Source organism: Pithys albifrons, chromosome 9 (assembly GCF_047495875.1).
Source record: "Pithys albifrons albifrons isolate INPA30051 chromosome 9, PitAlb_v1, whole genome shotgun sequence".
Lineage (NCBI taxonomy): Eukaryota > Metazoa > Chordata > Aves > Passeriformes > Thamnophilidae > Pithys > Pithys albifrons.
In genome coordinates, this window is record NC_092466.1 from 17920633 (window position 1) to 17935689 (window position 15057).

The following is a 15057-nucleotide window of genomic DNA, read 5'->3' on the forward strand; positions in this document are numbered from 1 at the left end:
GACTGAGCTGAGAACATATCATTAGCAATGTCAGCCAGAAAATCATGGCAGGGACCTTCTATATTCATCATTTCACAACCAGTTTGATGTGCTTAGACTGGAATAGGTCTCATGTTTTTCAGAAAATCTGCAGTTTCATTAGTCACAGTTATTTTTAATCAACATTGCATCAAGCTCTAATAGGTTTATGCAGTTTAAACAAAATAGTGATTTATGTTGTATCTTGAGAAAAATGGTAGAAAGAAGGTTTTGCTAATTTTGGCAGAATGAGGTAAAAGATAAAAATAGAGAAATGTCCAAGCCCAGGAAGCTCCCTGTCTTGAACAGAATGACTTTTACCTGCAAGAATGATTAATTTGCCTCCTGTCCTGTATATGGCTATCCTAAAAGCCAGGGCAAAGTATAAGCCTGGAATGCAATTTACAAAAGCTATAGTGTGCTATAGACTATAGTATGTATTTTTAAAGTTTTATAGGCTGTTTAAAAACATAGAGGACAAAACTAGTGCTGTATTACCTGTAAAACTTATAAAAAGGGATGGTAGAAGTAGAGCCTACTAGAAAAGGCATTACATACCAATGTGTCTAAGGCTGATCTCGACCTTTCAATTTAGAACAAGATCAGTGACAGAAAGCATGGCCATGCTCCTGTGCACAGCATCTAAAAAGGTGATTTGACAATACTCGAGAACGCGTTTAGACTTGAGAAGCTTTCGGATGTAGTGTGTGAATCAGCATTCTTGGTTTTTGGATGAACAGATAATGAATCATCACTTCTCTTCCCCTATCTGTACTCATGTTGTGTTACATAAAAGGGCCAGGAATACTATTTTATTTTCTGGTATTATACCTGCAGGGCATTCATAACCTGATTATGGAACGAGGAGCCCTGATAATAGGGTATAATTTCTAAAACAGACATACCATTGACCAACACCCCATCCTGCTTTCAACATTGCTGTGCTATGACTAGCAGAGAAGTTTCTCCTTAAATACCTTCTTCATGGGATATTCAAATACAGACTATATAAATTCTGAATATGGCTGTTGTGTGGAAAAGCCAGATGTGTAATATATGATGCCAATAATATAATGGATACATAATTTCTATGCTACCTGTTTTATAAAAAGCTAGAATACTTTCTCTCATGTTCACTGCCTTCTTACTGCCCTGAGGGAAAAAAGCTATCAATGGAGCAGCTTTTCTTCCCCTTGGGGTACAGAGAGTTTAAAAAAGTTTGCAATCTAGGTTGGAGGGAAAAAGATTTATTAACCTTCACTTTGTAAATATTTTGCTTTCCTCCCTTCCTTCCCTTGCTCCTAAAGGAGAGAACCACAAACCTCCTCTCCCCTAACTGGATATGGCCAGGCCCTGGCTCAGAAGACAGGCTGCTCCTGCCCCATCAAGTCTGCAAACTGCCTTGGCTGGACTCCAGCTCCCTGGGCCTCTCCTGTTGGAGCTATGCAGCTTTGCATACATAAAAATACTGCAGAGAAATATATGGGCATATGAAAGAGGATCAAGAACTTCAGGACGGGTTTTCCCTAACCCAGGAGAAATACATGAATGCCATGCCACCTGTGCCATGTGTTATTTTGTGCCCCATCTCATTCTCTGGGAAGTGTTCCTGGATATAACTCCTTGCTAAAGGCAAAGAGAAATATTTGGTTTGTTTGATGTTATGCTGAACATCTATTCCTTTAAATATTAGAATTTTATAAAAAAGAAAAATTTCTAACTACCCCTGGTTAAGAGAATTTTTTTTCCTTTTTCCTAGTCTAGGAATGAAAAACAAAATTCCTTTTCCAGTCCAACACACTCAACGTTTCTTCAGATAAAAGCTGTCAAATAACTTCTCATATCCTTAAATAGTACATTATGACCAGGAAATGCATGTCAGTGTCACTGAGGTCAGATCTATGCCTTTGCAGTAGAGTGCATGGGCTGTGTTTTGCTCAACAAACAAAGTCCATCCACTTGCCTGGTTAACACAAAGTGGTTAAAAAGAACTAGCAAGAAAGGATTTGTGTGTTTTAGGTTTGCAGTGGAGCAACCTTAAATGGCTTGAAGTAAATTTTTGTTGATGTGGTGTAGGAAGAGCATGGTGAAAGAGCAGCTGCATTTTTTTGCAATGGATTCCTTTTTAAAGGGCTTCATAAAGAAAAACTGAAAGGTTGCCATCATGAATGCTTAAGTGAGATGAGGTAAAGTAGTAATGAAAGTCTTAGTGGCTTTTGATAAACTAACAGGGCAATAAGACTGAGTAACAGGTTAAGGGACATGAAGTTGGAGTGTGGTGAGAAGGTGAAACGTAAATTGAAAGCATGAGGAGCCACCCAACCAAAATTAATTAGAAGAAGAGACAGGAAGATGGAAAGAGCAACATGTGTGGAAATAGAGTTATGTAAAATCTTAAGATGTACGGTCAGAGCAGAAGTCTCAAACAGGTTTGACGTTGGCCTGACTGTGACAGTAAGCAAAGAAAATGGTTTGTATATCAGCATTTTGGGGAACACTTTTATCAGTTTTACAGGTAAGTGTGAACTGTGATCATTTGGAAATGGAGGGAGATGTGAAATCAAAAGTCCTGACAGCCTGAGAGAAAGATTGCAGTAGCCTGTTTACAGAAGTGCAATATCCTTTTCAAAAATGACTGAAATAATATGAGAGAATGATTTCCAAAACTACTGGAGCTGAAACAAAGAATGATTAAAGAAGACCCCCCACAACAAAATGTACTAATTGTATGTCAAAAATCCAGTGAGATAACTGCTGTTTCCCAAACAAACCAAGCAGCACTGAAGAGATTACACCAATTTCTATGTACCAATCTGTACAGAGCCTTTGCCACAGCAAACAAAGAAGTTTTGCTTGTGTGTATAAGAAAACACCATGAATCTTGTATTAAAGTCCTGAAATAAAGCCCAATGAAATGCTTATTCCCCTCCATGGGGCACATGTGGGGTTTCATCTGGAAAATAGTGTCCAGTTTTAGGTCCCTCTATAAGAAAGTCTCATGATTAACTGGGGTGAAGGCAGTGGAGGGTCACCAGGATGGTCAGCAGACTGGAATGTGCTGCAGAAGGTGAGGCTGAGGGAGCTGAGTCTGCTTAACTTGCAAAAGAAAAGGCTAACAGTGGGTCAGAGTGCAGCCTCTCCCTACTAAGAGGGAATAGAGGAAGATGGAGCCAGACTTTCTCTTGAGATGCACAGCAAAAGGAAAAGAGGCAGCAGTCACATGTCACAGTAAAGGAATTCCAGACAGATAAACAGAAAAAGTTATGAGTGGTTAAGCAACGACACAGGTTGCCTAAGAAGCTGTGGACACTGTCCTTGGAGGTATTAAAAGCTCAGCTAGACAAGCAACCTGAGCAGCCAAATCTGCTTTGAAACTAGCCCTCTTTCGAGATGGAGACTAGATTTAAATTACCTCAAAAGGCCCCTTACAACCTTCGTTATTCTATGACTGCAATTCTTCAGATAAGCATGCAAGATTATTCTCACTGATTAAAACCATTTTAAAGATTGCAAAACTTACTGTAAGCATTAATGCATATGTGGAGCAAGCACATTTTGACAGTAAACCATCTGTGTTCTGGGAAGCAACATCCAAGAATAACCCAAAGAAGACAATTTATTGCAAATATGGTATTTAGGCCACAAGTCTTTCTACATTCAGAACAATAACTACTTCCCCACCCATTGCAGGATAAAAGGGGACTAATCATGTTGCAGAACTTGTAATAAAGAGCTCCATTCTTTCCAGTAAATCTGAAAATGAAGTGAATCTCTGTATGAAACTTACCCCTTTTAAACCAGGGAAATATACATTCATATATATATGTTGTGCATCCAAATAAGGATAACTAGGGCAGATCCTAGGAAACTCAATTTTTTTTACTGAAGTGGTTAGAAATGAGACTAAATCTGAAAGAAAAGATTCATTCATCTCTTAGACCTATGCCATAGGGGAGCTTTTTCCCCACATAGAAAATCCAAGAAAAACTTGACACAGAATTTCACTGTACTGATTTCCAAGCCCTATTCTTCCCATGTGATACACAAGACAAAAAGAACTTTGTAAGAGAACCTAAAATGCAGGAATCGATCAAGTCTCTTGGGTGGCAGAACCAGAAAATGAGTGTTATTCAGACCCTTCAAAGGCTTCTAACCACTCTGGGTGAACATATTGCAGCTGTTAGCTGGGCTGCTGTCAGATATAGCAGTGCTCATTCAGTATAAATGTTTTATTCAATGTAAGTCTTAAGGGATTGGTAATCATACTGAATAATCATGTGGCTCCTGCAAGTCTGTAGGGAATTGTGCATTGCAAAGGACAAGAATACTTCCCACAGAGCTGATGGACGTATCTACTCAACCAACGTTTGCATGTTCACACAGCATTAAACATAAACCAAATTACATAAAGCAGCATTTAACTTGCTGTTTTCTTTAGAGAAGACTACTCATCGGCAGAGGCAATTCCTGCACCTGGGCCTAAGAAAAAGTATAGAGAATAAACACTGATTATCTCCACACAGCAACATTAATAATGTTTATGAAATGTTTGGTCACAGAATATCAAGGTTCAACCTTTTTGGGTGTATGGTTAAAAATAAACCCCACAAAAATGGAGAAAAGAAATGTTGTAATATTGAAATACTGTATTTATTTCAAATATCTAGGAAAGCCTTTGCATTCTCAAAAACTGATCTGTATTTATAAGTCAGGTTTATACTCATGCATAAAATACATGTATGTGTTTTGTTTTCTGCACTCTTGTGAAAAACGTCTTGGGAAGTTCAAGTTATTCCAAGAATGAATACCTACATTCATGGTTTTGCCTCTTTCAGTTTTCTTTCTCTTTTCACTCTAAGTTGCAGCAATTTATACGTAATGTGGCATTGTCTTTATTTCATCTTACTACATACTAGTAAAGCAATTATACTTCTAATGGGCTGCATTATGCATAAAAGCTGTTCAAGGAATCTTGCTCAAAATATCCTGAATTTAATATAATCATAGTACATAAAACATTTGAGCAGCCTGAGGTACATTTTCTTGCTTTTTCTGTCACTTGTTTCAGAAAGCAATGCACTTCTCTTACACTATACATTTCCAAAGTAATGACATCTATCATTAATCAGTCTTAACAAGATTAGACATTTTGAATCAATTTCTAGCTTCTAATGCAGTCCAAAGCTTTCAGTTTCAAGGATTTTAAATGCCTTAAATTTAAATGTCTTTGAATTTAGCCTTACAAAGTTACAAGAGTGACAAGAACTTGCACTACTGACTGAAAGAAAACAAGACCTGGACCCTCTGCTAGTGCTCAAAGAGTTAAACCTCTGTCCTGTTGCTGTAAGAAAACATAAACCCCATCCATTTTTGCACTTGCATTTGGGTGCATGTGACTGCCCCTTTCTCTAGGGGATGGATGTGCAGTGGGGGAACTGCAATACTTTTTCCAGACTTTCTGTGATTTGCATGTTAACAAGTGATCATAATTTTCAAATGTCTCGGTGAGGGGATCCCAACAGCTGAAGCATGTTAGTTCTCATTGAACCATGAGAAATGGGCTCATAAACCCCTAAAAATATCAAAACGTATTTCTTTCTCATATGGACTATGCCAGTGCTGAAGAAACCCCTAAAACAATAACAGAGTTTCCCAGGGCAAGTTTCCTTGGTATGTATTGGTAAGAAATATATATTCATTAGGAATTTCACAGTTTACCAAAGGGTTCTGAGAAGAAAGTAAAGAAAATAGTCTTTTATTAAAACTCAGTAAGACTTTTGTTCACTGTATTTCATGAGATAAATCAGTGATTTTAAATTTTCAAAGACTCACAGGTTCAGCTGACTAGCCTTGCTATGTCTCAGAATAATTACTATTTGCATCAATCACATTCATAGAAACCTGCAGAACAGCTTAATAGACAGTAATGTTTACAAAGATCAGTCTTAGTAGCAGAGAATAAATATTAAACAGAAGTAAATTCAAGGGGAAAAAAAAAGGGTGCTGTAAACCTTCTGTGACAAAATTGTCCCTGTTCCTGTCTATTACCACAGATTTCTTTAAATTCATTGAAGCTCTGTATCATTCACAGGTGCTCCAGGAACAAAATATGTGCCAGCCAAAATAAGGTGGACGTTTTCTGTTCTCTAATAACCACAGTATTTTGCCTTTGGCCAGCAACAGATTTCAGTTTCGAGTCCAAAATCACAGCAAAACTTCCCAGCTCAATTGCACACTCTAACTGAATTGAGCTGGCACTGCTCTCCCACCCAGCAAACAGCAACGGTTTCTCAAGGGATGCATTACTATGCAAGTGAAATGGAGAATTCTCTTTTTCTCTCTGGAATTTTTTAACTATAAACGTGGTCATGACTTTACTTTGCTCTGAGGAAATGTTTGCTTATCTTTGCTTCAATAGGCTTCAATTAAATGCTAAAGGCTATTCTAGTCTTTCTGTACCTCAACTGCAACATATTTCCTTCCTTCCCTCCTGAAGCTGAGGGGGAGGACAGCAGAGAAGCAGAGTGACCTGAAAGTAATAAAGTCAGAGTAAACCACAAAACCGTCATTTAATTACTCAATGTCAGAACACAGACTGAAAGAAGCAGCTCTTTCATTCTCATAAAATGACAAGAGCCAATAAACAGATGATCAGAGCAGCTCATCACTGCTGACAGAAAGGCACAGTCACTCATCATCTTCTCTCAGAGCTGCTGATTGAAAAGTCTGGGTTAGTTCAGGTAGGTAAAGAACAGTGAGACCCAGAGGGCCATCTGCCTATAAAAGCATTCACTGTGAAGCTAATACCATCTATTTGTCCTTGAACAGAAGAGTGTGAACCCAATTGCCTGTTTTTTACAGAGCAGTCTCAGTGAACTCTTTGCAAAATGAGCCTGTGCCTTACATTGCATCTGGATCATCTAGGCTGCAATTTGCTTTTAAAAACATACATTTAAGGGTTAGTGAAACTATGGTAGCTCTAATAAAACTGTATTTACTATAGCTAAGTTATTGTAATTAACTTACTACATTTGATATGCAACTTTTTCAGGAAAAGACAACTAGTCCGGGTGATCAATTTGGATTTCCTTGGTACAAAAGCAGTTGGAAGTACAACCCCCTATGATGGGTCTTAATTTTCTAATCACCCTGCCTCTTCCAGGAATATATTTCAGCCATTGTGCTCCTACAAATACCAGAAAAGCTGACATGCCACAAAATGCTGTCAAATGCATAGTAAGACAATGAATGTTTTATTCTGCTGCTCCCATTTTAGCAGCCCTATTTGAAAGGTAAGACAGACAGGCAGATCTACGTTTTAAACTGCTGGTGACAGAAGAGCTGCCGAACCAAAGTATCTGGAAACCTGAGTGCTCTATAAAAAGCACAGCTGGGGAACCATCACTGCCAGGATGAACTGGTGTGCTAACCCTGTCAGTTTGGCTCAATGCAGGGACACCTCCTGGGATGAGGAAAGAGTTATCCTGGCCCTGCATAATGCTGTTTGCTTGTATTGGCAAGTGGAAACTGGGTCATGAATGTGCTCCAGATTACCAAGTTCATATTTACTGACTTGGGCAACGATCTGTCCATGAAAGGTTCTGGATCTCACTACTGGTTTTTTTTTTGCCAAGCATGTCACTTTAAACAATCTTTCATGATGTTTGCCAAGTCAGGTAAAACAGGTAGTTTAACACAACAGGAACAAAATATTTTATAGCAGAAACAGTGCAATGAGCTACTACAAAGTAGCAGAAATATTGTAGCAAAGCCTTGAGGTAATTCCTTTTGAGCAGGCTTCAAGCAGCTCTCATTTAATATCTGCAGGTAGTGTGACAGTGCAGCTGAAGCTGCTGCACGTGATCCCTAATAATGCAGCAGCCCAGCCGAGCGACACTGTGGAGGAAGCAGCGTGGACAAACATTCAAGTAGCACCGGCTCATAAAACCTCTCCAGAGTTATTTACTCACTTTTTATAAAGGGTAAATAGAAGAGATTTGATATTTGCTGGCCATGTGCCCAATCCTTCCTTATACCCATGGGGGATGTTGGGCCTGTCTTACTGCTGCCAGGCCAGGCTGCTGGAGCTGAAACTATTTGTAGCTCCTCCTAAAGAAAAATAAACCCTTTGCAACTAGTAAGGCTACTAGCAAGGCTTCTGACACAAAGGTGCTGTTTCCTAGCACTTTATGTAGGAAAATGATGAGAAAATATAATCTGTCTTTGAGAGGAAGCTGCAGTCACCAAAAGATAAGAGAAGGGAAAGGAGAGGAAGAGTAATGGGAGCAGCAAGGATGCAACTGGAGAAGCAGAGGACCTGGGAAGGTCATCCCGAGGAACTGGTGCCAGGAAATAAGAGCAGTACTTTCCAAAACCTTGTCTGCACTGCCAGTTAGGGCTTCAGGCTTCATCTGTGTGACACTTAGTGTCATGTAGTGTCACAAAAGGAAGGGACTTCAGTCACCAAGGGACAGAGCTAAGAAACTGAAGGCTTACTGTCTTATGAATATTCTTATTATATGTACAGAAACATCATACTGATTCATGTGCCATGCATCCATCAGCATAAGCCTCTAGCCTTTCATGACTGTTCCCTCCACTTATATGTAGCTTGGATCCAAGATGAAATTCTCCTTGCCACCATCCACCATGCTCACGCACTCTTTGCACACATAAGCAGTGGAGTTTTAATTTCTTTTGCTTACAAATCAAGAACAGAAAACTATTTTGTGTGAGCCAAAAATAGTGCTGTATTGTCTGTTCATCACTGTAAGTCCCCATTTGCTTCATGTAAGAGCACAGGATTTCCTGCTGGTCATTGCGTGTGGTCTCATCTACTGATAAAAACTATGAACTCATGAAATTACAGTTCACAGGCTCCATATCACACCTTGTAGGGTGACTGCAAGTGCTCTGTTGCCCTCGGGAAAGAGCAAATGGGCCAGCAAGAAGGTGACAGTGAAACTTGATCTACAGAAGACCCAGAGAATCAGTTAGCAGCCAGGACACAGAGCAATAACTCGGGGATGGGCTTCTCTAGAGGTGTTACTCACAGCCTGGAGGAGACAGCAGATTGTCACCTGTGGGCTGCCCACAGCCTCTGCCAGGGCTTGTGTGCTTTGTGCATCCTGCACCTGGGGCCTCTGGGAGGCAGGACAGCAGCAGTACCACAGCATCGCTATGGCTAATGCTGTAGGGGCTGCCTTACACCAATTTTTGTCCCTTTCCTCTAGAAACGGGCAGTAGATTAAACGTGGGACTAGAGCTGGGCCTGTCATCCTCAGGCAATGCACAGATTACCAGGTGTGGGGGCGAAAAGCCATCAGCGCCATTCACATTAAAAGTTCAAAAGTACTTTTGCACTGAGAACAAGGGCAGTTGCAATCCAGGATGACAGATTCCTGGTCTCAGCAGCATCACCACACCATAGGGCTCCAGCTCCTGCTCAACGAAGCCGAGAAGTCGGTACAACTGGGCACTACTTTTGTTGCACTGAGTAATGCCCTTTAGCTGCGACTCGAAGCAGCCCTACACCGACATGTGGGACAACCTCCACTGCACTCGGAGAGCCCCTTTAGGGAATGTGCTCCCCGGAGCGGGGAAAGGCGGTGCCATGCTGAGCCCTCTCGGGAGCGCTGCCCGCGGCTCCGCACCCGCCGTTCCCTCGGGACGAGAGCACAGCAGCTCCAGACCAGGGCGGGGGGAAGGAAAGGGAGCCCGGGGATGTGCCCGGGCGCGGGTGGCACGGGTACTCGCAGCCCCCCAGCCGCGGGGAGCGCTGACAGCGCCCGCACCGCCCTGCCCGGGCCGGGGCCGCCCCTTGGCCGCGGGCCGGGACCGGCCCCATAAAGGCGGCGGCGCGGCGGGGGCGGTCCGAGAGCGGCGCGGAGCGGCCTCAATGCACTGCAGCAGGTAAGCCCCGGGGCTTAATCTGCTCTGCTCTGCCCTGCCCTGCTCCGCGCCCCTCCTGCCCAGCGCGTCCCGCGGGGGCCGCCCCTACCCGGGCAGTGCCCCTCGGAGATTCCGACCCTTCGGACCGCTCGGTGTAGCCTCCCCCAGCCTTCCTCTGGCTGTGGCGTGGGGGTTTGCGTGCTTGGCTCTGTTTTGTGGTTCGGGTGGTGCGGTGGTTTTCTTGTTTTTTGGTTTTTTTTTTTTTTGACGCTGCAAAAGCTCGGGAGCAGCGGGTCACCAGACTTGCAGAGAGAGTATTTTTGAAGTCTGAGTTCTCTTCCTATTAAAGGAAGGCAAAAGTTGATTAATTTGTTTCGGGTACTGTCCTACTACTACTTATTATGGCAAATAGCTCCACAAAAACCCCAAGTGAAACAAACAAACCATAAAAAGCAACAAGGAGGCAAGATTCTGCACAGATTCTGCTTTGGTTTTGGCAGGGTTCTGGAATACCAGTGAGAACTCTGGGAAGCAGAAAGCTATTTTACTTAAGTGACAAAGTCTATGCCCTTTCCATGACTCAACAAAACTCTGCATTGCCAGCAAGGACTGCATCCATCTCAGCAGGGATGTGCTGCAGTTGAAGCCCCTTTTTACAAATATTCCAGCTAACTGGCCTTGAATGGGCCATGTTCTTGCACAGCAATAAAGACATTCATCATCTGAGAGAGAGGGTTATGAGTGAGTCTTTACCAATAAAGCTGTAGCATTCTTACTGAATACTTGCAGTAAGCTTTTTGCATGGTCTTTGTGGATTACAAAGAATTGGTTTTAATCCAATTCTTGAAGCCTAAGGAGGTGAAAAAATAGTGTGCCTCTCCCCCACATTTCACCCAGCTGTCAACATTAAAAGTGCAGAGCTGTATTACCTAGACCTGGATTAATAGCTCATAGAAGGTATTTCCAAAGGTGCTTTAGCACTTTTATTCATCTGAGTTATCCAAAAAAGTGCTTTAAACATGGACTAATGGTTGTTCAGAACCACAGTGTAATGGTTCTGCATGAAGGTACATAGAATCCCATTTGACACTCTGATGGGATAGGCAACTTGCTTAATATAATGCTGTCTCTTTCCAGAGATGAAGCAGCTGATCCAGCTTGTTGGAATTTTAAGACCCAGCTCAGAGCCTCTAAGAGGGAAATTAAAGTGGATGAGCACTTCCACTTAACCTGGATCTATTTTACTGGTTGCTACATTGTTCTTTTCTGTATTTTCAAGAAAATACATTTAATTAGCTGTCACAAAAATCTATTTTTCAGAGGTTTGCTTAAGGCAAAATAGAGTAGATTTGACTTGAAGAAGTTCAGAATTGACAAGAAATGACTGATTAATCTCAACCGAGTTCCTTAGGTAGAACTGTCAATTTTAATTTAGGCTGCATTGTTTAAAGCCCTGCAGAGATAAGACTGAATAATTAAGACAGTGGATGAAGCAAATACGCATTGTTAGGAAGCTTCTTATCTGATGTAATAAATAATAATGTCCTGTGTTTTTGCTCCTTTCAGAATGATACAGCTTTTGGACCCGAGACCCTTGCCAAGCTCCATCATGCCTGTGGACATGGCCATGAGAATTTGCTTAGCCCATTCTCCACCATTGAAGAGCTTTCTCAGCCCCCTTGAGAACTGCCAAAGAAACAACTTTGTGAACAGACTCAAACCCCTCAGACCATGCCTTCATGTGAAACGTGACTCCGAAGCTCAGAAGAGCGACTGGAACCAGCCATCAGCCCGGGCCAAGAAGCGAGTCGTGTTTGCAGACTCGAAGGGGCTGTCCCTGACGGCAATACACACCTTCTCTGAGTTCCAGGAGAACCCTGGGTGGGATCTTCAGTTTGACCTCTTAGGCATTGAGGATGTAACATCTGACTTAAAACTACATGAGGAGAAAAACTTGATTCTGGGTTTCCCTCAGCCCTCAGCTGACTATCTGGACTTCAGGAACCTCCTGCAGAAGAACTTGGTCTGCCTGGAGAATTGTACCCTGCAAGAGAAGGTGCTGTCGGGTACTGTGAAAGTAAAAAATGTGAGCTTCGAGAAAAAGGTTCAGGTTCGAATTACTTTCGATACATGGAAGACCTACAGGGATGTTGAGTGTGTATACATGAACAATGTTTACAATGAGTCTGAAAATGATACCTTCTCCTTTACCATAGATTTGCCTCCTGCCATTTCCTCTGAAGAGAAGATAGAGTTTTGCATTTCTTACCAAAGTGGAGAACGTACCTTCTGGGACAATAATGAGGGTCAGAATTACAAGATTGTCCATGCAGAGTGGAAGCCTGATGGTGTTCAGATACCACTGACCAAGGAAGACTATGTAGATCTTCAGACTCCAAGGAGAGGACAAGAGAGAGACCCCGATCAGCTAGGCAGTCCGAGGCTGTCCAGTGGCCTCTTTCCCCAGTGGCAGAGCTTGGGTCGGATTGAAAATTCATCACCATATTGGTGATTCATAATACTGAGGAAGCATTCTTCCATTTGGCAGCAGAACTGCATAAGTTTTCTGGTTCACATACTACATGATGAAACCACCTGGCAGGTTTTGTTTGCTGTCTGAAGAGATCCAAATTCATTGATCTATGGGACTTGGTATACCATTTGTGCTACTGAAGTTCTTAGCCAAACCTTATCCTTGAAGGAAAGAAAACCAAGATAAAACCCATGCGTATGCCACCTACTATAGGAATAGCATGCCCATATCACAAGTACATGCTGCTTTTTTTCTGCTGTCAGCTCTTCTGGGTCACTAGGAGAGAGACTTGTGAAGTAATATGGAAGGCAATGGTATATTAGCAAGCTGTAGTAACTGTATGCGTAAGAGTCTGTGTGTGTGCACAGGGATGTTACATTAACAGAATGTCACAATTCACTTTGAACTTCATAGGAATGCAGTAGATGCTGTCAGGAGGCTTGCTAAGAGCTTCTGTGTGCTTGTAGCAGAGGCAGGTAGGGAGGAATGGCAAAGATTTGTGGCTTCAATACAGGTTAAGAAACTTGGAGAGGATAATGGAGAAGTAAGGAGTAATGGAGTAATGGAGTAAGTGCTATATAACTTGGAGATGTGCAATGTTCTAATTGCTTCTTTCAAGTGCTGTTTTTCTAAATCCCAGGGAAAGTTCTATGGGATAAAAAGACTAAAGAAAATAATGCAAAGTAAGTGGTGGAAGTGAGTACTGCCTTGAGAAGATGTCTGTCCTCATTGGCTTTGTGAATGCCTTGCATTTGATAATAAATCTAACCTTTACTTCATCATCCTACTCACTTAGCAGGCAGATGGTTATCTTTTAATGTTAAAAGAAAAATGTGCCTTTAAAAAACTTTTTCAAGCCACCCTAATATGCCCAAAATAGGGTCAGGTGACAAAACCCCCCAATTTGTAAGTTTCCTGTCTGTGGCAGCATTAGGTGATTCTATTCATCACCTGATCTAATCTTACAGCATCTGATGTTTGAGTGTCCTGCTCTCAATTGCAAAGTGAGTGATGACTTTTCACAAGTGCATAACATAGGCAAGGTCCTTCATATTGAAGACAGTGAATTAGCTGCACTTTGTGAAAGCTAATTTCTTTAAAAGAGCAGGGTTGCTACTAGTTTTTTCTAGACTGAATATGGGCTTGCACATAGAAAACTGTTCTATTTTACCTCATTTTTGAAGTTTTTTTTTAGACTTTAGTAAACTAATATATATTTTGTATCTATATGGTTATAATTTTCTTTCTGAGCTGTCAAACTGTAAAGTTGATCTGTGTTTCATGCAAGACTTGTGTGAGAAATTGTCCAATACATGCTCAGCAGGTGTGAATACTGGCACACCTTTTAGCTGTACAGAAATGGTGTTAATATCAAGATATAAATCACATTTTTGTCCACGGCTAAGAAGTATAATATCCTGAGTGCGAAGCTACTTGCAGTGCAGCGAGATGATAAAGACTAGAGTGAAATAAACCTCCTCCACTAATTGCACTTTTCCCCTATGTAACCCTTACTGTTATGTGTGAACTAGCCATTTTAAAAATAAACTTTATTTTGATACACCTGCTTTGTCATCTCCGTCTATTTTCTCAATTTCTGTAAAACAACTTAGCTGTGATACCAGTTCTATACCATGGGGTTTGCTAAAGCTGGCTGTGGTATGGCATGTCAGGTCAGGAGCTGGCATTACCCTGAAGATGAAATCCAAGCTCTTCACTACATGAGAGGTAAGTATTCACCTTGCAAGTTGTGCCATTAAAAAAAAACCAAACAACCCATTGTATCACACTAAATTTAACTGGAATATTTTGTTTTACAAATTCTGTAAGGGATCTTACTGTACTGTGAGCAAGTCTGGCAGGAGTCTGTCTTAATCTGGTGGCCAGACTTACCTGCTGAGCTGTAGCATATGTGGTGCTTGGGTGGATGAGTCTAAACAGCAGCACCTAATGTTTTTTGGCTTGTTTTCACCTTAGTTTGGCTAGTTATGCTGCCTCCTGCAGCTATGCTGCTGTTTGGGACATTGGAAGCTTGGGGTTTCTCCTGTTGTACTCGGGAATCCAGAACTGCCCTCAGTACCAAAGATCTCCCTTCAAAATGAAGTGTCTGCCTCTTAGCCAGCCATTCCCCATTTCCCCTGCAGCACGGACCGAACCTCACAGACACTTAGAATGGAGGCAAGGGTGTGTATTTTCCAAGGGCCTCATCTTCTGGGGGCTGACAGACAGGTTTGGTGCACCCATGCTTCTCTTCCATGGCAATTGAGAGCAGCACAGAGTGAGAACAGGCTATGGGTTACACACCAGCTACTTCATACAGGATTTTTCAGTACGTTAACTCAGTGACAAGATGCAGTTTAATTCAGTCTGTTGCACACAAAGTCAAGCATTTCCCAGCAAGAAATCTAGCTTTAGTTCTGAAAAAGCAATTCCCAAAAGGCAGACATGGAGCTAACAGCATTTTGCTGAGCCAAGGAATGAATTTAGATCTTCCACATTGCAAAACTTGCACTGGATGTAAAGTCCTCCTTTCCCCAACACTACCTATCAAAGTCCACTAAATACTACACTGGGTCATACTGTGCAGGAGCTCTTATGACTTATACTGCACCACC

At 41.8% G+C, this 15057-nt stretch overlaps 1 protein-coding gene across 1 annotated transcript; it reads left to right on the top strand.

Annotated features, from left to right (window-relative positions):
- The first annotated feature begins 9846 nt into the window (after positions 1-9846).
- On the top strand, positions 9847-14007 carry PPP1R3C (protein phosphatase 1 regulatory subunit 3C). The gene is made up of 2 exons (XM_071563495.1): positions 9847-9930; positions 11476-14007. The coding sequence occupies exons 1-2, from the start codon at positions 9917-9919 to the stop codon at positions 12419-12421; spliced, it is 960 nt and encodes a 319-aa protein (XP_071419596.1). The 5' UTR covers positions 9847-9916; the 3' UTR covers positions 12422-14007.
- Positions 14008-15057: the final 1050 nt, after the last annotated feature.